A 23,935-nucleotide genomic window follows, 5' to 3' on the forward strand; every position below is an offset into this window, starting at 1 on the left:
ACTCAAACGTAAGGCATACCGTGTTCGTGATCAAATGAACCCGTGAAAACAACGTGGGCTGGCAGAGCTTCGCTCACATGCAAACCAAAATGGAGAGATAGATAGATATGGACAAACAGATGGAGGCAAGTCTGTACAAGGTGACTGAAAGAAATATTTTACTGGGGTGATTTGTAGGTTCTGTCCGCTTCACATATGAGAGATCGCAGAAAATGACATAGGTGCATACCTTTAATTTGTCAAACATACTTCAGTAAAACAGAAAGACGACAAAGATACACTTTTTTGTTTCACTTTATTAAAACAAAGCTCTTGTTAGAAAAGCCGGCGATATTGCACTACTGACACTCGTATTAACTCATGTTTAATTTGTATACCTCTAAAGTTTTGAATTTTTCATGTCATGGATCTTAAGGAAATGCTACGCAAAATGTCTGTAGCAGTTTCACCTTAACATTATACGGCTTTGGTAAAATGTGACATTTGCAAAGAGTCAAACATATTTGTGAAACATTCGTGCTAACTAGTGTTCACCGAAGTTTCATACGAAAGATGTCCTTTTCCGCGTTTCGTTCAACCGTAAGGTGCAAAGATTTTATAACTTAATAAGTTTCCAGATACGTTTGCTGGAGGTCTTTCAATATATCTGGTACCTAAGATCGGGAAAATTGCTCAAATATTGTAACCCCGAGCGAAAACAGTTGCTGTTTTTTTTTTCTTATTACCTAAAGAACAGAAGTTCTATGGCAAAACCCTTCCGGTATCAATGAATTAAGATTAACAATAATGCGAGCTTTGTTCACTTTGATTTCTCATGGTTTTCACTATAAAAAAAGTAAAAACGCGTTAAAAAGTAGCTTACGAAAATATGAAACAAAAGTAAAAAAAAACTGAGGGAGACTGTACTCTCCACTTAGCATTGTTTTTAGTTTATCAATATTAATGCAACATTCCAAGGACGTGCTAATTCAGTGACGTAAAAATGACGTCACTGATGTATGTAAGGTCTGCAAGATAAAAAGACGCCGAAATTTCATAACCTAATAATTTAAGTATGGACAGAATACGAGTATCGTTCCATTGGGTGTCATATCTACCTATTCGTGAAAGAAACAAAAAATTTCAAAATTTTCCTAGATAAGTTTCAGTAAAAAATCTTTTTTTCTTATTCGAAATTTTGTGATATACTTAAGATGAGTCTATGACTACCAGATATCTTGGAACTCACGTTTCCTATTTCGCTATATTCGACTTGTCTTCAGTCTTTTATGTCTTGGAATTCGCTTTTCGTAATTTTCAATATTTTTTGTTTGGTTACTGATGGTGATATTTGTGGTCAAATTATTAATAGAGGCAATTGTCAAGAAATATTTTCATCAGCTTTTCAGTTTATACACAACTAAATATCACTAGCAGACTAACAGAGACTATTAAGAAGAACCGGAAGGAATTAACATGCGATGAACGTAACTTCTGTGATTGGTTAAACATAAACTGATGTGCAAAAAATTGGTATATATTGCTGTGAATAGTCTCCTGTTCGATTGCTTTCGTTCACGCACATGTTAATGCTGAAGTGAGCTGACAAATCATGAGCCTTTCACCGTGGTAATACTACATTTGGGGGACCAGCTACAGCCGAGCGGTCAGGTCCACAGTCATTTTCAGTCCTCCTCGGTAGCTTCGTTCATCCTGTCTTCTTCGTGCTCTTCTGATACTAATTCTGCCAAGCGAAACATACAGGGATTTATTTTAGACGTGCATCAAGTCAGAGGATGATCTTTGGTGAGGTGGTTGCAGGTTTGTTCAGAACGCGGCATAAGGCAATCCATTAAAACCACACTAGCAATACAGAAACAGGTATTTTCTGTACACAGAAGTATTGTTAATAAAAGGTAAAGTTAGTCGCAATAGACAGACGAAACAAAAAAAGAAATCTTCAAAAAATACACTCTAGTAAAACTTACTAAAAACTAAACTCTAGATAGAGAGAGAGAGAGTAAAGAACATTAAAATAATGTTTTAAAATAACTGGACCGACGAAACAGTCAAATAAAAAGAGAAACGTATTTAGATATATTAATACTACCCAGTGCACATAACATGTGATGACGTTTGTATAATACGTAAATGAATGATAAGACATTGGTTACATACGTTGTACGTTTCGGTACTGAAAGTCTAAATTAGGTAACTATCTGTGTAATAGATGACAAGATATGTTAATACCTAAATAGATGAAGGAGAATAGTTAGAAATTGAGTATTTGATAAAAATTGGTATGATTGCTGCTTTGTGAACCTTTTTTACTATTCGGCTTCTGACTTTTCGGCCTTTTTCGAGGCAAGGCCTTTTCTAGCTTTGAATCCTTTAAACTGCGCTTGTATTTTGAGGGCGGCCTTTTCCGTTTCCGGGTCATCCAGATCGATGTCAATTTCCTCTTCCGGTGGTGGTGGAGGTGGCGTCGCTTTTGGTGTTTCTAAGATGAAACCATCGGATTTGGAAAAAAAATTAAGTTCAAATTGGATGTTTGAATGTCTATGCAAATATGGTGTTGAAGAGTATCCCATGCATACAACTGTAACTGCTTCCGTTGACGGTGACACACGCACACAGAGAGAGAAAGAAACAAAAATAGAAAGAAAACTACAATGGAAGGTAAAAATAAAAAGATGGGGAAAAAGAAATAATGACAACGGCAGATAGAGAGAGAAAAAAACAAAATAAATGCACACGAAAACAGAAAGTGGCTTGCTTTGACAATTAATCTGAACCTGTGAGAGTAAAACGGACAGTAAAGTTCACATAGGGGTCACAAAGACGTTTGGAGTAGCTCAATTCAAGGGATACTGAATCTGGATTTACAGATGTTGTGAACGCTTCAAAAGAACAAAGTTAGGAAGGCCAAACATAAAACAGGAAACTTACATAGTGTTTGGAATTCTGTGGTTGGACTGTCGGTTTGAATTTGGAGTTTGAATCTCGTGAATATTAAACGATTCTGAACACAAATTTAGATCATACGACATTTGCTGTACAATTTTACAATTTTGAGATTAAGATTCAAAATTTGGTTGAAGGGATTTACTTTAAACTGGCGTTCAGGTCTGAAAATACCGAACATTGTGCTTCGGAATGAATTTAGAGCAAAACTCATACGATGACCCCTGTACGAGACCTCCAGTCTACAACAAAGACGGTGCAAAAGAACATCCATAGAAAGGATATAGGACATTGAAACAGAGAAGCGGCAAGCATTGTCAATTTGGAAAAATAAGACAAAACACATGTAACTGGCTTGTGCCGTCCACTCTTGATCTGTGCAGCTGAGGAGACAAGGTGGAAGTTAGAATTAAAATACCTAGGGATGCTTTCAAAAGGGGACAATCTATTCTAAAGGTTTTGTGTTGGGGAGTGTATGAGTTTACAAGGTAGGAATGACAGAATTTATAAACGGCAATGTGATGTGTAAAGTTAAACCTTTTGTGACTTGAGATTCTTTGGCATCTAGTTTGTCTGCCTTTTTGGCCGAGAACCCCTTTCTCGCTTTCATTCCTTTAAATTGCGCCTGTATCTTGAGGGCCGCCTTTTCCGTTTCCGGGTCATCTAGGTCTATGTCTATCTCTTCCTCTGTTGAGGGCGGCTTTACGTCTTCTAGAATTTCAAACGAATTAAGGATGAACTTCTTGCATTGCATTTTTTGCGCTTATTAATTCTTTCGCTGCATGGGCATGCGCCAGGCAGATCGCGGAATTAATGTGAAAATATTCCGACAAAGCAGAGAGATTTTTAAAAATATACTAAACGAAAGGTCAAAAAAGCAAATAAACTAAACATGAAAGCTTGTCCATAATGCAAAATAAGACGAGAGCTTGGTGGCCAGATTTCATGTACTGACTTTAAAAGCGGTGACTTCAGATAGACAACCAATAAGGACCAAATTATGTTTATCTATATTTGACAAAATATGGGAGGATGCTGCAAGAAAACCCACTGCAATGATATTGTTACAATTAAAGAGGTGAAATGTTACTCAAAAGTCTGAGAAAATGTTTATATTCAACCTTTCTTTGGTTTTGCATCCCCGGAAGCTTTTTCAGCCTTCTTGGCTGCAAAGCCCTTCCTTGCTTTTAGACCTTTGAACTGTGCCTGTATCTTGAGAGCGGCCTTTTCCGTTTCCGGGTCATCTAAGTCTATGTCAATTTCTTCTTCAGGCGCAGCTGCTTTTTGCGTTTCTACAATTGCAAATGGGGATTTTTTAGGCAAAACTGTTCATAAAACAAGCTCCGCAAACTTTCGCATGCTGTAATTCGCAAAAAGATATGCAATATAAAAATCCCACCATGAAGCAAGGTGTTAAAAAGAACACATCACACGTGAAAGAAAATACGCCTTTATAAAATATACACAAGTAACTGCAAGCGCGAGCATTTTTAGGGAAGGGTGATGCACGATGCACAATAAAATTGTTGTAACGAATATTTGGGTTATGGGGGGTTGGGGTTTGGGAAAAGCCGGAATTTGCATGGTTAACCTTTTTCTGTCTTTTGTTCCTCTGCTGTTTTCTCCGCTTTCTTGGCAGCAAAACCTTTCCTAGCTTTCAGTCCCTTGAATTGAGCCTGTATCTTCAACGCCGCTTTCTCCGTCTCGGGGTCATCCAAATCAATGTCAATCTCTTCCTCTTGTGGCGCTGGTTCCGGTTCTAGGGTCATGTGGGACAGATTGTCGTGTTTGTGAGCAGAGACGGGTAGAATTGGGTCAATAGATTGACACGCTGCTGATGAATGGGGTGCACGCTAATATATCACAAATTTAACAGTATAGAAAACCAATCGATGAATAACTAGTTTAAAGCTTTCTTCATAGTTGCAGCCAGCCTAGGGAGTGTGTTGTATGTTCCTTAATGCTTAATTCCAACCATTTTTGTCGTAATGAGTACGAGCCAATGCAAAACGACTTAACTCATACAAACAGAGCGTAGTAACTTGTTCGAATAACCACCTCTGACAATGTGACCGCCGTTCAAATTACAATCCGTGTCATCTCATTATTACGATATTACAGGATTTGTACGTGTGACGCACACTCAATGCATGCACAAAACAATCTCCATTTTGCTAAACAAGATTGTCTATGCTGCAGCAAACGGTGATAGCGATTTCGACACAACAATGGTACGTTGGCAGCGTGAAAGGATGCAGATCTTTATAACCTGCTAAGTCTATGAGGCAGGTACTATGATAACGCGGACTGGCAAAGCAAACCCCACAATATCAATGACTGTACTTCATGAATCTATGAAAAACTTGACTGACAGTTCTATACATTTGTATGTTCGGCAGTCTCTTCCAAGTTTACTATTAAAGAAACACAAGTGATGTTAGAACATTTGTGGATGATACAAGAAGATAGACTATAGCAGTCGTTCGCGTTTGCCACAGGACACATTTTAAAGAAACAAAGAACGGATTTAGCAACGAACACATCCGGATACAGCTGTGTTTTGTTACTCATGTTAGATATTGACCGGAGTATAAACCTTAAAATATTTAAACACCTTTTGGTTTTTCTTCTTTTACTTGTTTTCGCGCCATCATTCCCTTGAAACCAGCCTGGATTTTCACCGCTGCTTTTTCTACATCCGGGTCATCGAGGTCGATGTCAACTTCTTCCTCTTCGTCCTTCTTCACTTCTGTTTCAAATGCGACATTATTTGTAAAGAAAACTTTATCTAGTTCTTTTATCTGCAAAAACGTGTGGTTTAGTGTGTCAACGAAAAAGAAAGTTTTTATAGTTAAAAGGAAAGGTGAGAATTGTGAGATCGGGACTGTGAGATTGGCTGAGTCACACAGTTGTAAGTGAACACACTAGGGTCATAAGAAAAATATTGTCATTAGAGGTCAGGGGTTACCGTGTGGTAAGGAAAACAATGGTAGTTGTTTACGTCACACTGTGTTTACTTCTACTTCTCATATATTCCTGGTCGAAATCATAGAATCTATGTTGCAAATGAAAGGCATTAAATGTTAAAACAAATAATAATAAAAAACAACATGCGAAAATGTTACACAAATGTTACAAAATTCTCAATCTGTCGACGCTCTGAGAACGGCGTCCATACACAATAACAGTAAATACATTATGAAATAAATAAAAAGGTGTCTCTGAATAAACATATGTACTACAGGTGGGCGAAGTCGATATTTTTACTTTCTTAGGCTAAATGTTTTCAGCAAGGAAAAGAGAATTGTTTCTGGCACGGTCCCTCTGGTCAGCGTGCCCATCACTTGTAAGCCTTATTTGTTTTCCCTTGTTCCCGTGAAGTGAGATCAACGATGCACGTCATTGCCCAATTTTTGAAATGAAGATAAATTCTTTTTTCTGCCTTGAGTAACCAATTTTTCCATACAGAAACGATTCAATATTCATAGCATGAAGTAAAATACTTCCAGTACAAACTTTTTGACGATATTAATTATACACAAGAAGTAGTAAAAACTTCGACTTTTCCCGTTTTAAATTAGCAGTTAAAATAAACACAACCAATTAGCAGAATATGAGAGGAGAAGATATCGTCAAAAATATGTCATTTAAAAAACTTTGCTTACCTTTCACTTCTTCGACAGTTTCTGTTTTGACGGTTCTGCTTCTTCTTTGACGAACAACGTGACTACTGGTCTCCTCGGTGGTGGATGATTCTGATCAGAACAGATCAACAGGGGAGAAAACAAGCGTTAGATGCTGGGATGTCAAAAAAGGCCAAGGTCATCGAATTTCGAATGGCAGTAAATTCACCACAGTTATGTCATACAAACGTTTGTTTATTCTAGTACTTTCACAAGGTGTTGAAGTTTAAGAGAACTCTACGCCCGAGCTGACTTACGAATGCACAAACAGTAAACAAATGTATAAAATACATAAACAAAACGAATAAAGGAAGCATAGTGGATAAAATACTCACGCGGTTCATTTTGAAGTGTTGCTTACATATGTCTTACAATAGCGGTGTAAAAATAATGAACAAATTAAATATTATCCATTTAAGATGCTCTTGTAAAATATGTTGTTCTTCCCTACATACATCATATCAGTAAAATTGAAATCGCTGATATCTGTATTGTTTCTATTGAGTAGTTTTTTTTTTGTAAAGGTAAAAATGAATTTCCCCTTTTTGTAAGATTAAGATGTAAACCATGAAGATTACGAATGATGACGCTGTAAATACAAAACAAAAACATTAAATGATAGACACGTGGTAAGTAGTCCTGTAAATAACAGTATAATAGTATATTAGTCCAGATCGATTTAGCACAGGTTAAATATGCCTTTTGTTAATGATAATATGAAACATGAAATAAAGATATAGTTATTCATATATGATCGGTATCACAAGGTACCTCGAAAACTAAAGTAATAAATTGTTTAATTGCGTATACTTTGCTTAGAGATTTTTAGACGCGTATCACAAGGTACCTCGAAAACTAAAGTAATAAATTATTTAATTGCGTATACTTTGCTTAGAGATTTTTAGACGCGTTTCCTTAAAACTCGGAAATAAAACTGAATTGTCACCGCACTGCTCTTTGAAAGTGTTTAAACTACCAATTCTCTCAGAATTTTAGCTCTACGATGCAATAATTTACTTTCGACGTCAAGAATGCTGGGAATGAGAAATCTGCATGATTGTGCTATACAGATTCAAAATGAGTTCAGTGAATGCCATACAGGAGAAGGAAACTAAGATTTTAAGATTCCAAATTTCTGTCCTGAGATTCTTAGATATTTTCTTTGAGATTCCAAAATCTCTATCTCCGAGGTGCATTCTTCCTTTATGTATAAATCCTTACGGAACAAAGAGTCCTACAAAGTAGCCTATTTCTGATTAAATACCCTGAATACATTTGTGATGTAAGTTGTACGTTGATGATAGTGAGCTGAATTAGAAAAGAAAAAAAAATATTGGAGTTAGTGTTAGCGGGATTTTTCCTCAAACAGCATATTTTGAAACCTTTTTGCTCCTTCATAGCTCTCCTGGTCTTCAATCCTTTGAAACCCGCCTGGATTTTAACTGCAGCTTTCTCCACATCCGGGTCATCGAGGTCAATGTCTATTACCTCCTCTTCGACTTGCGTCACCACCTTGACTGGTGAGTCCAAAATGGTTTAGACATATACAATCGCGTCACTTGTTTGATTTTTTCCATCATTTTTTTCATGGTTGGACCTTGACTGGTGAGCCCAAAATGGTTTAGACTTACACAATCGCGTCACTTCTTTGATGTTTTTCTACCATTTTTTATGGTTCGATGGTTTTAAAATTATGAGTCATGCTCCAGTCGGTGTCACTTTCTGCGAGAAACAGCTTATCATTATTTCTTATACTGATAAAACACACGTTGGCAGACCTTGTAAAGCGCATGAAACCTTTTCTGTTGGCAAGGAGACCTTGTCATAAAGTTTTTCATGTCACACGGCTATAATTTGACGGAAGCGTCACAATGTTTCTTGTCAATCAAGAGCAAATATCCATCAGATGGAGCGTTTGCTCCAAAGGGATCCCTTATACTTTTAAAGGGAGGGGTCGTTAGAACTGCGCATGTGAGATTTTCTTGTTTACAAACAAAGTATTTCACGCACGATATCCAAATGCATCATATCAGCATAGCTGCAAACATTTTAATTTTCAATGTAAATTATGATAAACATGTCGTAACTATCATCAATCCCCAACGTACCTTGGATAGTGTTTACATCGGTTCTATAGGTCCCATACGACCTTTGAGCACAGTTCCGAAGACGCCCTCCTTTTAGTTAAATATTTACGATGCAGATCACTGTGGTAACTATAAAGAGTAAAGGCCCTTATCTTGAACTACTTGTAACCTGTATCTATCTACAACGGTAAATATACCACAGAAGTTGAAAACCCCCTTCCTACTGAACGACAATGCGCTGCTCAATGCATTACTTCATATTAATTGAAATTTAGCGGTCTTACCTTCGGTGTGGCGGTCTCGCTTTCTCGCTGCGAAACCTCGGAATCCGGCCTGAATCTTCCGGGCCGCATCTCTGGCTTCATCCGAATCGAGATCGATACCCATGCGTGCCTTCACCCTTGGATCAACGGCTAATGACGAGAAAGGTGCAGATGTCTCACATTAGATGGAGGACAAATCGTAAAACTTTGCGGGCATGCGCAGTTTCAAATGGCATGACCATAAAAATACAGCAGGGACTATTTCCTCCAAACAGATCATCTCAAACAACTCTTGTAGTAATGAAATTGCTAAGGGGGCTTCTTCAGACCGCAAACTATATCAAATATAGCAACGATTGAAGAATGAGCGGGTCAAAATGGATAATGTCACTTGATGAATGATACACAGGCAAAGTTTTGTGCATTTAAAGAAAAATGTGACTTTGTAACTTAGCAAAGGTCAAAAATGCTAGGCCAGACCGACTCCATTAAAAGATCATGGCCTAACTATACTATCTAGGCGCACGTGGGGACTTGAGGGCTGTAATACGATAATTTGAGACAAAAAATTACGTCTTAACGAAAATGTTGAGGTAAATCAGTGTGTAGTGGTGACAAATTTAAAGATTGACGACTACTGAAGATTAAAGTCCGCTTACCGTCGACCTGTAATGTGCATTCGGTGACGTCCTCTCCTAGACTGTTTTTAGCAACACAGGCATATCTTCCAGCGCATTCTGGGGACACCTTGTCGAGTTCAAGGACACACATTCCGAGTGCGAAGCTGATCCTGAAGCGGTCATCACTGTGCTCGATATCTCTACCATTGAACATCCACGTTATCTGCAACACAATGTCATTAATTAATTAATTAATTAATTAATTAATTAATTAATAAATGATGATGATGATGGTGGTGATGATGATGATGATGATGATGATGGCGACAATAATAACGATCATCGTCATTATCACCATCATCATGAATTGCTAATTTTTGAATTCATCTACATCCAAAACCAACGCTCTTTAATAAAGTAGGTCCCCTTTCCCATGGCCCCGTTCTCTTAAAGGAGGCAGCGATTCCTTCCTGCTCCATAACATCCAGCATAAACATAATTCTGATGAATGATGGGGCGCCATCTTGGTTGGTAGTGGTCACCAATGAAACCAAAATGGCGACGGTATGACTTGTCGTCTGCTCGTACATGAAATGCCTATATGGCTCTAACCTTTGGATCCGGTTTACCGCTGATGATGCACGTCAGTTTGGCACTGTCGCCGATCTGAATTCTTCTTGAACGAAGAACAAAGGAAAATCTTGGAGCAACGTCTGGCTTCTCCTCGATCTTGAACACTTTTTCCTTCCTGTAAGACAGTACGTAAACCACAGAAACCATAAATTCGCTTGAAGACAGGCAGAAAGAATAAAGGGGATATAGACATAGAATACTGAAAATACAGGGATAGGTGACACAGCTAGCGGCAGTTGGACCGACGGACAGACAGCTGGAGAAGGATGATGCACATACAAACAAACACCAATCTTGTGTCAGAACGTGATACACAGCATTGAATGATTCGTAACAGACGTGATTCAGTTTATTGGAAGAATTATTCTCACCAGTTAACAAAAAGCGCATTCCAAAAACAAATTCAAAGCGCCTTTCTGTTAATTGGTGAATTTCAAGTGATTCTTCCCGAGTGTCAAATATGAAACTACACGTAATTTACTTGTCAACAGGCAAACAAACCGTGTCCACAAGTACAGCAAATTACTTATTTAATCATATTTCAGGGTTCTGCTTTTGATTTGCGAGTAAAAAGTTGTTATACCGTATAGATGCACGTCTCAAAGATTCTCTTCTTTAAAAAAGTCTGCTCAATAAAAAACATATAGGTGCAGCACAATTACACCGCATCAGTTTATTCAACTAATGATTGCTATTCTCAATACTTACCGCACTACCCTCTTTTCGTACTGAACTCTCTTGCTAAGATCGGCTAAAACACATAAAACGAAAAACAAGACTGTCAGAAAGCAATTTTTGCTCGCTCGTTATGAGTACATCTTAATGAGTTCTCTGAAATGTTGAGCAGTACTGCACTGTCACCCTGGCTTGCTAAAAACTTGCCATTTCTGTCAAAATACTTTCCATCATGTAAAGGACAAATCAAAAGTGTTATCTTCGTTACAATTAACCGGGAGTAACTGTTTTCTAACACGCAAGCCAATTTTTCATCGTTCACTTTAATGTCAATTTTGTCATATGCAAAAAACTGCAGCTAGGCATAATGTTTTCTGAACATTCTGCAACGTGTAGTAGAGTTATAGGATAGGAAGCTGACATACGGATCACGTTGAGATTTGCAGTTCCCCTGATAGAACCATAGGAATTCTCCGCCCTGACTTCGTACTCGCCGCCATCTTCCTCCAGACATCTGGCTACTTGGAGTTTGTAGTTGATGTCATCGTACTTGGACTTGTGCTTGATGCTCTGTACTAGCTCCTTGTTGTTTCTGTACCTACAGAGGATTATTGAGAACAACGTTAGTGTGAATTTGTTTCCTAGCACTGCTGAAAAAATCCCACTTAGAACAAAAAGATGTATGAAAGGTACCAGGACGGATTTTGTAAACCTATGTACAAAACTTAAAATCCTATGAACTTCGGTGTATTTATGTGGGCTAAGCGTTTATGTGATTTCACAGATATTGTGATTTCACAGAATCTTGTTCCATAAACAGTCTTAACACATCCACAGACCATGGAGGAAGACCAAAAACTGATAATTTTTCGCAGTTTCGTGTCAATTAAAATGTTGATTGACGAGACAGCGGTCTAAAAAAACTACTGCGCGACCACTACGTGCTGCCTGAGTTTCAGGTAATTCAAAATTATCCTTGGCTTTCAGATCGACAAATACTTACCATGCGACGAGCGGACACGTGCCTGCACCAATGACACATTCAAACAGTGCATTGTTGTATTCTGTGACGTTCAGATTTTTGGGTTTCTTGATAAATCTGGGTGCAGCGTCGCGGCGACCTGGGTTACGAAAAGAAATTACAGGTTACGCACGATATGAAATGGGCCTTATTGAGCAATTGCCACAGCAGTAAATTGGTATTCCACAGCGATACAAACAATTATCAAAACACGTCGGTCATTATGACAGATGATTGATCTCATCTCAAACGGAAACACGGCTGCGTTGTCTCATGACCAAATCAGAAAAAATGAAAAGATCCTTGCAGCTGCACTTATCGACATGGTCAAGGTAACTCGAAATGTAAAGAGATCACAGATAATTCTCACACTGCACTGAATGTCAATGTAGTATATACATACTCATTCCCCGCTCCTGTACTTGCATTCCCTCGATGGGCGTGATTGTTTTCAATGCACCCATGGATGCTAACCTTCCGATAGGTATCAGAGATGTGCCAGTCTGAAATGATGATACAAAAGCCAGTGACAAAAGCAAACAAATACTGACTATTGCCACCCTCACTCTCATATTTCGGGACAAGAGGTAGTATAATTTAAATGTATAATATGCAACTTGATTATTTCTTTTATTTCAATGAGTTGACGTGTGATTGTTCAGCGTAGATCCACTATCTTCTTAGACATGAATTGACGCTGGGCTTAAGCTAGTTCCATCGAGTGCCAGCCTACTAAAATGTGTGTGATTGGTTTGTATTATAAACCGTGCCAATTAGAGTTCACTGTTCATCACAGAAACTGGAAAGCAGTGACGAATAATCAGTAACGACAAAAGATAGGTATATGCTAGTGTATACAGCTAATAAACTTACGTTCCACTTGAAATTGCCGAGCAGTTTTCTGTGTCTGTCTGTTGCTATACGAATGCCGCCGCCTCTCTGTGGATCCTGCAAATAAAGACGTTGAAATGGATGTTTTTTAACATCATCTCAGCCTATACCTCCTCAAGCAGCAATGACAGTTCTCAAAATGTACAAGTGAAGACAGGGTGGTGCTGGGAACATTGGAAATAGGTAGCCCTTTCCAAGCAAATTACAACTGTTGTCATATTTGCACGTTTTTCTTATTTGTTACAGGGAAACCCTTTCTCGAACATTCAAATCAAGGACATGATGCGATATTGCTACGTTAAAAGACAGAAAAAAAAGAGTCTGGGTATGGTGGATCAGGACCTTGCTTCACTCAAGCAAAGGATGGACTGTGTTCAGAAGAATATGGTGGTTTCAACAGGGTTCGAACTAACAACGTACGGTACCCAGTCACCTAGAGTTACGTGACACTGCAAACTGAGTTGGTCTTTACCATCCAGGGTGATATAAACCTTATGCAAATTTCCACAAAATTTGTTTTTAGGTGATGTAGGAACTCACCCTGAGCCAAGGATGCTCCAGTGCAGCCGGCGCCGATAGACGATCGCTGGAGAGAGAAATTTGAAGAAATACACGTTACCACTCAATATATATTACTTAAAGGTCTGGTGAAATGCCCATGTTGCAAAATCACAGAAATACAGTTGATGGTCTATAAAACAGTTACATTCATTTCTTTTTTCGTTTAGCGCGCGTAATTATGAAATATGGCAAAAGAAAAATGCAATGTGGGCGTGTCCCCCGAGCCTCTCCAGTCGACTTTTTTCGGCTTTCCGAAGTTTGCCCGACTCCGTATCTCATAACGGGAAGTAAGTATTTCACACCTCCGTAAGCTCCCCACGGGGGGTAACTTCTAGGGTTTCCGCTTACATGATCAGGACAGTGTCCTCCTTCACTATGGGAAGACGTTGTTCTTTTGGTGGCTGTGACAGCGGCAAGAGCATGAACGGCTCAACTGTAAACTTTTTCAGTGTTGAGTGTTTGAACCATAATGTGCTTGTCTCTTCTGGTTCGTACGATCGGCCACGGTCCCTCGGCTGAGCCTGCCTCGCTACTCGCTACACGGAAGGTTGGGACCGCGATGCAAATCAGCTGCATGAACAGCAACACTGAACGTTGACCATTAAAACGAACAACAACACGGAACGTAGAGATCGCGATACAAATCATTGTCCTCCCTGATACAAATCGACAGCAACACGGAACGCGTCGTTGGGACGGCGATTAAATTGACTGAATTGAAGAACACTGAGAACAACGGGGAATACCGGATCACGAGGACTGGACCACGATGCAAATCGACCCTCAACATGGAATTAAAATGCACAACACAGAACATCTAGACCGCACTGTAAATCAACTGCAACACCGAACCTTGTTGCCTCGATTAAAATGCATATGTCTGCTATGTATAGCAAAAGTTTCAATTCTCGCGAGCGAGCGTTCCTATGCCTGCTGTACATTAGCCCTGCGTACGATGCTGTGTGTTCCGCTACAGCTAGATGTGGTGAGCGGGGCGATTAGCTGTAGCGGAACACACAGCATCGTACGCAGGGCTAGCTGTACACTAGACAAAATTACGTCAAATTTATCGCGAGGGCTCGATTGCGTGTGTCAAGTTTCAATTCTCGCGAGAGCCATTTATGCATGTTGTACACTAGAATAAATGACGTCAAATCTCTCGCGAGACTACGATGGAAAGAACGCAATATACGGAAGTAGACACATTTTTTGTGAATCGCCGAGAGAGAAGCGCAGATTAAACAAAAGACTAAAAATCCACGTTTTTTCTTTATTTTACCATATTTTTGAAACAAAAATCAGTTTCGCCACTGTGGCGAATTAGGATCGATTTTTTTCGCCACTTCGGATTTCGATTCGCATTGGCGAACGAACGTGGCGAATGGGCAGCACGGGGTACGAACACTGTCGGAGGCTGTTTTGTTAGCGCATACCGGGCAGAGATAAGGCGGCGTTGGACCGCTATTCGATGTAAATGAACACACCTGTGACGTCACAGACGGCCAACCGTGATCCCCGCTGCGGGCGTGACCTGAGTGTCGCAAAATGACCCCATGAACGCCGCGCATAGAAATATCAAAAAAATTAACACTTGCGCGTACTTTTAGGTTGCAATTATGTTGCGAGTGTAATAGTATTGACCCCCTGGAAGATATTCAGTCACATGAACGGGACCATTTCACCAGTAGCTACAGGCACTTACCCTACATAAGCTTATCTGAATATTAAAAGATGTAATGGTTAACGAGATATGTAATACCACGCAATGTGTGATACAACTTAACTCAGTATCGGGTTGGTATTACATGTTGAGTTTATATTAGTATATGGGGTTGGTATTACATATTTGGTTATTACTTCAAATAGGGGTAATGGGTCTCGGATGATATGAGACGGGCGATCGACCAGGACAGCACTGTATGTATGCCAGGACATCAACCATTTTACAAGAATAATGACAAGTCCATACTAATAATATTCTGCATAATTCCAGTATCAAAAGGCGTCAAAAACGAGTTGGAAAATACATACTGTTTATCCTTCACTAGGATTTTCTTGATGAAATCTTTGGCGTTGTCAGAAATGCCCCTGAAAGCGTCTGCGTCGAATGCCCACTCGCATCGCTTGACTTTTCCTTTGTCGCTGCTGAACGGATGCGTACCACTCAACCTAGTCAAATAAATGAATCGAAAAGATAACAACGAAGGGTTGGTTCTTGCTGCATGGTATCAGCGTTCTATTGCAGGACATTGACCCTAACTGTAGGGCACCGTACTGGCCAAACTAACTTGCGAAAGTTGCATAGTCGCGATACATAGAACTGTAACTGTGACTTGCCCTAACATCTACATATTTTTGAAAACGGAAAGTGCTCTTGCGCAGAAAGCATAAAACGGACACTACTGTCTTGCTATGCATCTTTGACGTGTTCAAATTCCAAATTACATCAAGCTTGTGAAAAGCGTAAGATTTTTGCCATATCAGTATTGTGTGAATCTAAGTCGCATTCTTACGTTGAAAACGGTTGTTGAACAACATTTATCGAGCATGTGTTGTCAAAAGTTGCCTATGAAAATGTGAGCAAGATATTACTTAAACAGAGGTCGACAAGACTTACAGCATGTAGCAAAGTACACCGACAGTCCACATATCCGTATTGAAACCCACGGTCTCGTTGTTGAGGACTTCAGGGGCGACGAAGTCGGCAGATCCGAACACCATCTTGGCTTTCTCTTCCGGATTGATCTTCGTAGCGCTGCCGAAGTCGATGAGTTTGATCTCGTCACCTTTCTTGCTCTCATACAGGACATTTTCCGGCTAAAAGTACACAAGAGACAACATCTGATTTAATTTCATTCTCGCACCATGTCAAGTGATTGGTCCTACGCATTATATTGCACGGAATATACGTTACTTCAATTCTTTTGCTATTGCCTCTAGAAAAAAAACACCCGTAATAAAATTAACATAAATGGTGTACACTGGCTGGTTTTACGGAAAACTATACATGTACCCAAAGACTGTTTAAAAATACATCTTTCAGGTGGTACAGCGTTGAGATGAAAATCGCAGAATAGTGCCGCCGTTGAGGCGTTTCACATGCCACTATGTGATTGTACATCCTTAGCCGTTTCGTGTTTGAAAGAATGTTTTATCTCATTTGCCGCAACATTTCGTCAGTACATTATATATACACAAGTATCTTTCGAAAGTGTAGTTCAAACACTTCTTGTAACTATTTACAGGGTATGATAACGATACCTTCAGATCTAAATACATGATACTCTTAGTATGCATGAAGTTGAGCCCTTCACAGATTTGCTTGGCGTAGAGGGCGACCTCTTCTTCGGTCAGCACGTAATTAGCATCAAGTACACGGTCAAAAACGTCTCCGCCTGACAGGCTGTTGAAATAATACACAAGATACAGAAGGTCAGGGTTCATTTAACAAACAACGTCTTGTAGCATTCAATTTGGAAGTCAAAAGGCGGAGTCCGATTGTTCGACAAATAAAAGTTTTCGTGGAATTTACACTTACAATTCCAGCACCATGACTAATTCATTTTCGTGTTCGTATGCATCGTGGAGCTGTAAGAGTTTTGGATACTGTAGACGGTTCATCATCTCGATCTCGGCCTTGACCGCTGCTCTTTCGATGGGCGTCTTGATGTCGACGAACTTGGCCGCGAAGTTCCTACCCGTGGAGCGCTCAATACAACGGTAAACCGCGCCAAAGTCGCCCCTGAAAGAAACAAGTAGCAAGATCATAAACAAATTGTTAAACGAAGTACAAACATTTCATGAAATTAAAAGTTTTGATAGTAGGGATGCCTTTCCTGATTTTGTTCTATTCCAAGTGAAACGTCCGAAAGTGGAGACCGATGAATCGCCAATCCATAATGGCGATGTTGAAGCATACTACTTGTAACATACAGTATATGACTTTGTTAATTTCATATGTACACGAATTCTACAATTTGTAGAGAGATTAAGGTAGAATGCGCCTCGGGGAACAGATATTTAGACTCTCAATTGTTTTTTGATACTTTTTCTGGCCTACGCTTGTTAAGTCTCATTTTAAAGCTCAGCTTCGATAAAGAAAAAAATCACAGTCTTAGCTTTTTTCCCCATAGAGTTAACATAGGGATGGCAGCCATATTGAATTTCAGATATCGGGAAATGTTAAGGAATTGGTTTCTCTACTATTAAATTCTGCATGATGGCCCCATCATGATTTTTATTCTTTAGAATTTGGTAAGAGAATGTTTTAAAAGCTTCATTGAGGAAGGTTTGAGCAAAAGTTCAAGTCTTTCACTTTCGAGGCGAGTACTACCTGAATTCATAAAAATGTATTCAATGAGCAACTGTCACTTCAAACTTACCTTCCCAGCTCTTCGCCAATATCGTATCTATCATGTACACTTCCCTTCTTGATTTTCACGACTCTCGGTACGAACTCATCACGGTTGACTGCAAAGAAACAACTCGCAATGCTAAAATTGTATTCCATATAACTATTTTATTTTCTGAACAATGTCACGTATTGCAAAAAGCTACACTCTAGACTGTCAAACACAACGTAAACCCCTTTTCGAATTTAACTTTATCAAGGTATTTTGTACCATATTGATATTAATATCACCATATCGTGCACTGAAATCGCCATTCTTGGCAGAGGCGCCCGATATGTTTGGTAATTTGTTTCGCTAGTTCTAAACTTTGCACGGTGACCCCCGATTTTTATTGTTGATTCTTTGCATATTCCATACTGTTGCTCACTTGAACAATTACTTGTACGTTTCCTCAGAAGAATAAACATTATTTAGATAACACACAACTTTTCTTTTTGAACAATTAATAATATTGTGAAAAAACAATGTAAAATCCTTATGATAGAAATAAATATAATATATATATAATTCAAAAGCGAAAAAAGAACAAACATTTTCCTTACCTAGTACGTCGTAGTTCGAAACTTCTGGTATTCTTTTTCTTCTTGCTTCGGCTAAAACGGAGGCATGGCAATCATTAGGTATCACCATCACATACACTGGACTCTCAGGCCGATTTCTCAACTACTTTATATACCCATGCCCCTTTGCGGGGAAATTGGCGATTATCATAGCATAACACTCATTTATATTATTTCAAGATTCTAGCAATTTCTTAGTCTAAAAACAAACATACATGTACCATAATTATCGGGATTATCAGTCCAGGGGTATTACAGGTAATGTGTCGCACAAAGGTGTGATTTTTGATTCCGAGGAACCGATCATGTTTGTTTTCAGGGACAAAAAGATTACTAGGGGTGTTTTTGTTTGCCGCTGAAACTGATTTATGGTGTATAGATGTGTTTCAGCAGATTAAGGTTACGATGGTAAATGAACGTGCCCTGTATATGTCTGTCTACAATGTACACCTCAGATTTGATTGGTCCTGACGGGTTTCCCACATTAAGGTAAAGGGCGACGAATTCGGACGCGCACACGCTTTAGAACGTTTCTGCGCAGATTTAACTCCAGCCTGTCGCAGATGGGTTACTTTGTAGCACATGTATTTAACATCACCTGTCATTGTTGAAATTGCGCTTTTACCTAATTTTTTGACCCAGTCTCTTAGAAATACATGTGACCTATAACCTTGTCATATTTTGAGCCCCTAGGAAGCTGGTTTTTATTCAATATGAGCGAAAAATTAACATTTCTCTCCCATTTACATGCCGCATATTACCCATTCACCTGGAGATATTGTAAAAAGTAGCGTGGTGACACCCTTTTATTAAAAGTGTAAACTAAATGGTACTATGTCATGATTTTATTCGCCAAGTTTGGTCAAAATGACACCATTCAAAGCGATAGGAAGAAAGTTCGAAAATTATGTAGTGATATAATTTCGATATCGTCATTTTGTAATCGATAATTATGTAAAGATTTCTTTACAAACATCATGAAAACTATACATTCGATAGATATGGATCTTAAGTCTTGGTATTTATGAAAATTAACTCCTTTGCAAAGCTTTTTATAATTGCTTCCTTTAGTTTAAGTGAATTATATCATTTTTATTTATTTCTAACGACGCCATTTTAACGTCCGTTTCCATGGAAACGAGCGTGGTGACCCCCATTTTTTATTTTATTTTTGCACTTGCACAACTTCCAAGAATATTTGTGCAAAGTTTCAAGAAAATGACACCACAACTTAATCTTGACGTAATTCGTAGTAGAAGATTTTATGACTGTAAGCCATTGTATCGATACATGATCGTACAATGAATATTTCTCGCTAGAAGGGATGCAATTTTAACACAGTCGACCATACCTTCTTCTTCTTCGAAAGTTTTCCTCTTTCGTTTCACTGGTTCTGAAAAGAGATCGAAGGAATTCAAGTGAGAAAAGCGATTGGAAATAAATTGCTTTTAACACTGCCATGGAAAAGGATCCTACAATGAATCGGTCACAAAAACATTCAAAAATGGTTGCTCTGAAGTCTTTAAGTGGTAAAGGGAATGTTCAAGCTGCAGTGTGTGCAATTTTTGAGTCTTTTCATTATTGTTGTTCAATGAATCGAGTACAGTCTCTCGGTCTAGTTGCAACAGTCTTTTGAAATACCCAGTATTGGGTTCGTCAATACATCGTGTGAGTGTGCGACGCGCATTGCTTTTGTTGATCATGGGAATTCAAGTCCATGTTTGAATTTGATTCTCAGAACTAGCAATGCAGATACAAAAAATAATCAATGCTGGCAAACTAGGTACTGTGTATTTCAACACGCTTTGGGAAATAGACGTAGAAAGGGCAACTGGGTCATGTGCGAAATGCAACCATGGGCAAATACGTCATCGCGATAAATTCTGAAAACCAAACATTGTACATGATTGTAAACAATGGCCGTTACCTTCGGTAGTGATCGTGTGTTTTACTTCGACCGGTTCACTACTTCCGTTCAAATTTTCCGCTTTCACTCTGAAGAAGTAGGTCTTTCCTGAACTCAACATTTGCACCGTACAGGAAGTGCCGCTGGAGAATGCAGCGCGGCTCCAACTCGCCATATCCTCTTCCCGTTTTTCAATGGCGTAACCTGTGATGGGACTGCCGCCGTTGTAGGTAGGGGCGTTCCAGCTAATCTCGACGGAATCGTAGGTCAGGTCACGTACCCGGGGGTTGGTTGGTCCGTCCGGAATATCTGTCCAGGAAAACAAGAAAAGTTTTGTTTGTGGAATTTTACATCACTGCGATCAGATTTATGCAACAGATTCGGATATAGCTGAACATATATACAGAAAGCGATGTGAAAATTCATATTTCTGGAAAGTTATAGCTTTATTACTTATGAAAATTTTTTATGTATTTTCCAGTATTTTGCAGTGGTTGTGAAATTTTGTTTATTCTACTCCAAAATTCATGTCGAAACGCCAAGTTCTCAACTTGTCAACACAGACCTTGGGTGCTAATAACCAATGCTATCATTCACATGTTAATTTAGTCCGGACAAGATAAAATTTGTAAATAATAACATTGCATATTACATTATACAACAGTTGTCTTAAGGACGATACTTTGCATTCAAACGTACCTAGAAACACGAACACACAGAAAAGTAATTTGTAAAACAAAATTACATCTATTGTCCAACTGAAGACAGGTTCTTGAAGACTTACCACTGATAATTATCTGTATAATTGCATGGTCTGTTCCCAGATCATTTTCAGCTAGAATCTTGTACACTCCTGTGTGTTTCCTATCTGCTACGCTGATGTTGAGGATTGTGTGTCTGTCTGTCGATTCGATTCCACTCGTTACTTTGGTGCCTTCCTTTGACCAGGTCGCTTTGGGCTGCGGGAACCCAGTGATCGGGATCTTTATCCTCAACGGTTCTCCCTTGGTGAATTCAACGGGACCTTCTTGGAATCGAGATGGTAACTTAATCTTTGGAGGACCTGTAGCCGACAGTAAAAATAATACATTTGGTCTAAATTTTAATGGCTAACAGAGAATTTTCCGTTGTGTGTTAGAGTACTGTCCGGTAAAAATGACTCAGCTTTCTGTCACGGCAGTAAAACGTCTTACGCTTGTTTATCTTTATGGAGACGACCATTTTGAATTCTTCAAACAGCAAACACGAGTTGTCGACACACATGCGGACGTGATGATTACAAGCTACAATCGCAGATACATATACTTAAAACCAGGTATGGTGTCTCCACACACCATGCGTTCCAACTCAGTTGCCACGCAAATGAACTCTGCAACGCCATATTTGAGAATCATAAAGTGCTCAAAGTCTAAACAGACGATTCACACAAACCGTGGCAACACACTCCTTATAAGTCTTCAAAGCGAGTGTCCTGACAATTTTGACTTACATTTGATCGTCAGCTGAGCTCTAGACACTTTCTTGCCTCCACGGTTGACTGCTTCACAGATATATTGATCGTCATCTTCGCCAAAGACGTTACTGATCGTCAAGAAGCACTTTTCACCCTCCTGGGTCATCAGATATTTATCGTTGTTGTAAAGTTCTCTGACATTCTTGTACCTGTCAGAGCAAAAAGCAACACACACTTTACGGTTTTTGATTTTGTAGTGTGCATGGAAGTTTATTAGATCAAGATACCGCGTCGAGAGATCCGGTATTTTTATCTTTTACTGGCAAGATTTACCTTGTGAAAGAAGAGAACAGTTTAGTTTTGTTAAAGAACAAAAACGATGAACACATCATCATAGTTACAGCTATTGACACATTCTAACTGAGACGTAATATGGGATAGTGGGAAGTAAAGAAATAAACCTTACCATTTTATTTCTGGTTTCGGTTGCCCAGTCACGTGGCACTCAAATGTGGCGACTTTACCTTGGACGACGATTTGATCTTCAAGTTGCTTGGTGAATCTTGGTCTGACGGAAGCTGTGAAAATCCACGGCAGACAGGAACGTGTTTATTCAAAGTGTGGTGAACAACAAGCTCAGCAAGGTGATACTCGAGTAATTTAGAAAAATGATCAGAATCTAATCTTTCATCGGGTCATTGTCGACATTCACAGCGACAGCAGTGTGAACATATCTCCAGTCTAGACAGTACAAGATTTTAGGCCGATGGATATTCTCCCTTCCCATACTAGCTCACTATCAGTTGATTTGCATACTAGAATGTAAAATAATTGTGGAAACATATAATAAAAGCCCTGATTATTTTGTAACTGATTCTGTTGATAGTGTACCATGAAATATGATGTAAAAGTATGCAAAGACAACAGTGTCCCCTTTTGCGGTGATTATTACCAACCTTTAGGATCTTTCACGACGACTGGCTTGGAAGCCTGTGAGGGCTCACTTTCACCGGCGTCATTGACTGCGAATATACGGAACTCGTACTCCCGGTCTTCTATGAGATGCGGTATGTTGAACATGGTCTGTGGTACTGGGTTACGTGTGACGCGTACCTGGTCATTTATAACGAAATGTAATGATTGAGCATCAGAGAAGCACAGAGAAGTGCATGTTTAAAAACACTGTGGCGAAAGTGGCGTTGAGAGAGTCGGGTGTCATTGGTGTCGATGATGCAGTTTGCCAACACATGTCCCAGATAGTGAGTGGGGCTTAGATCGGACATTAGTTACAAATGCAGTAAACGACGACGTAAGCAGTAATTGGCCGTGATTTCCCTTAAAATTACTGTCTTACGGTAATTTGAAGAAATACGTTTTGTACAAACTCTATACAAGGTGTTCAAACGGAATAGAGCCACAGTTAATTCACAGCAGGACTTGGAAACGGGGATGAAAGCTAGTACTGCAAAAATCATATCAAACTACTTGATCAGAAAAATGAACAAAGCACGCTGGTGGCCGACTGTGAACTCTTCTAGATGTACATGAAAAGTTCATTGTTAGCCTTTGTCATCAATATGAACACTGTATATCTATGGAACAGAAGCTTAAAATAAACGATAACATGGAGGCGATCTTCTAAAACTGAAGGTAAGTAAATATGAGTTCACTAGAGTCAACAATTTATCATAATGAACTTATTACGGTCCGACGGTACACTGACAAGGTTTCCGAGCACACTTACCCATCTGTCTGATCCCGCGTCGGATTTGTCCACGTGATATCCCTTGATTCTGTTGCCGCCGTCCGACACTGGTTTGTCCCAGGAGAGACTGACAAAATCGCCGCCCACTGAGGTCACCGTCGGCACTCCTGGCCTGTCGGGAACATCTGGCGTTTATCGAATCACAAACAGGCATTGAGTTAACACAGTTTGAAAATCAGTGTCATCATTCATTGGACATGTGAACATATAAGATTTTGCGCATTCAAGTTGCAGAGCCGTCAGATAGTTAGAGTAAATCTATTCTACACTCTGAGCAGTGAGGGCGCTCTAGGGTTATATTTTTCTGCCACAGATAAGTCAACTTACCGTTAAAATAGGCAGTAATCATTATGATTGATTGGCAAGATTCGGTAGCTGTGTAAGCCTTCTGAGAGCTCTACTACATCCGGGAGTTTAGATTATTAGTTGAAGCAATAAAAAACATCGAAAACAAAACAAAAA

The 23,935-nt window shown here is 39.3% G+C and overlaps 1 protein-coding gene across 1 annotated transcript in view; it reads right to left on the bottom strand.

The window, feature by feature from the left end:
* Positions 1-278: 278 nt before the first annotated feature.
* LOC139116337 (twitchin-like) overlaps positions 279-23,935 on the bottom strand; it is a 37,255-nt gene continuing 13,598 nt past the window's right edge. Inside the window, exons 23-52 of the mRNA XM_070678970.1 lie at positions 23,453-23,598; positions 22,665-22,821; positions 22,175-22,286; positions 21,745-21,917; positions 21,040-21,318; positions 20,277-20,564; positions 19,701-19,742; positions 18,332-18,382; positions 17,760-17,847; positions 16,916-17,119; positions 16,639-16,780; positions 15,995-16,194; positions 15,409-15,546; positions 13,357-13,402; positions 12,799-12,873; positions 12,329-12,428; positions 11,908-12,025; positions 11,330-11,502; positions 10,938-10,980; positions 10,209-10,344; positions 9,636-9,819; positions 8,998-9,126; positions 8,009-8,143; positions 6,609-6,698; positions 5,558-5,692; positions 4,535-4,702; positions 4,065-4,235; positions 3,481-3,654; positions 2,302-2,479; positions 279-1,723 (exon numbers count right to left, since the gene is read on the bottom strand). Coding sequence (XP_070535071.1) covers positions 2,310-2,479; positions 3,481-3,654; positions 4,065-4,235; positions 4,535-4,702; positions 5,558-5,692; positions 6,609-6,698; positions 8,009-8,143; positions 8,998-9,126; positions 9,636-9,819; positions 10,209-10,344; positions 10,938-10,980; positions 11,330-11,502; positions 11,908-12,025; positions 12,329-12,428; positions 12,799-12,873; positions 13,357-13,402; positions 15,409-15,546; positions 15,995-16,194; positions 16,639-16,780; positions 16,916-17,119; positions 17,760-17,847; positions 18,332-18,382; positions 19,701-19,742; positions 20,277-20,564; positions 21,040-21,318; positions 21,745-21,917; positions 22,175-22,286; positions 22,665-22,821; positions 23,453-23,598 — 4,067 coding nt within the window. The 3' untranslated portion in view covers positions 279-1,723; positions 2,302-2,309. The remainder of the gene's footprint in view (positions 1,724-2,301; positions 2,480-3,480; positions 3,655-4,064; positions 4,236-4,534; positions 4,703-5,557; positions 5,693-6,608; positions 6,699-8,008; positions 8,144-8,997; positions 9,127-9,635; positions 9,820-10,208; positions 10,345-10,937; positions 10,981-11,329; positions 11,503-11,907; positions 12,026-12,328; positions 12,429-12,798; positions 12,874-13,356; positions 13,403-15,408; positions 15,547-15,994; positions 16,195-16,638; positions 16,781-16,915; positions 17,120-17,759; positions 17,848-18,331; positions 18,383-19,700; positions 19,743-20,276; positions 20,565-21,039; positions 21,319-21,744; positions 21,918-22,174; positions 22,287-22,664; positions 22,822-23,452; positions 23,599-23,935) is intronic.

Source organism: Ptychodera flava, chromosome 17, assembly GCF_041260155.1.
Source record: "Ptychodera flava strain L36383 chromosome 17, AS_Pfla_20210202, whole genome shotgun sequence".
NCBI lineage: Eukaryota > Metazoa > Hemichordata > Enteropneusta > Ptychoderidae > Ptychodera > Ptychodera flava.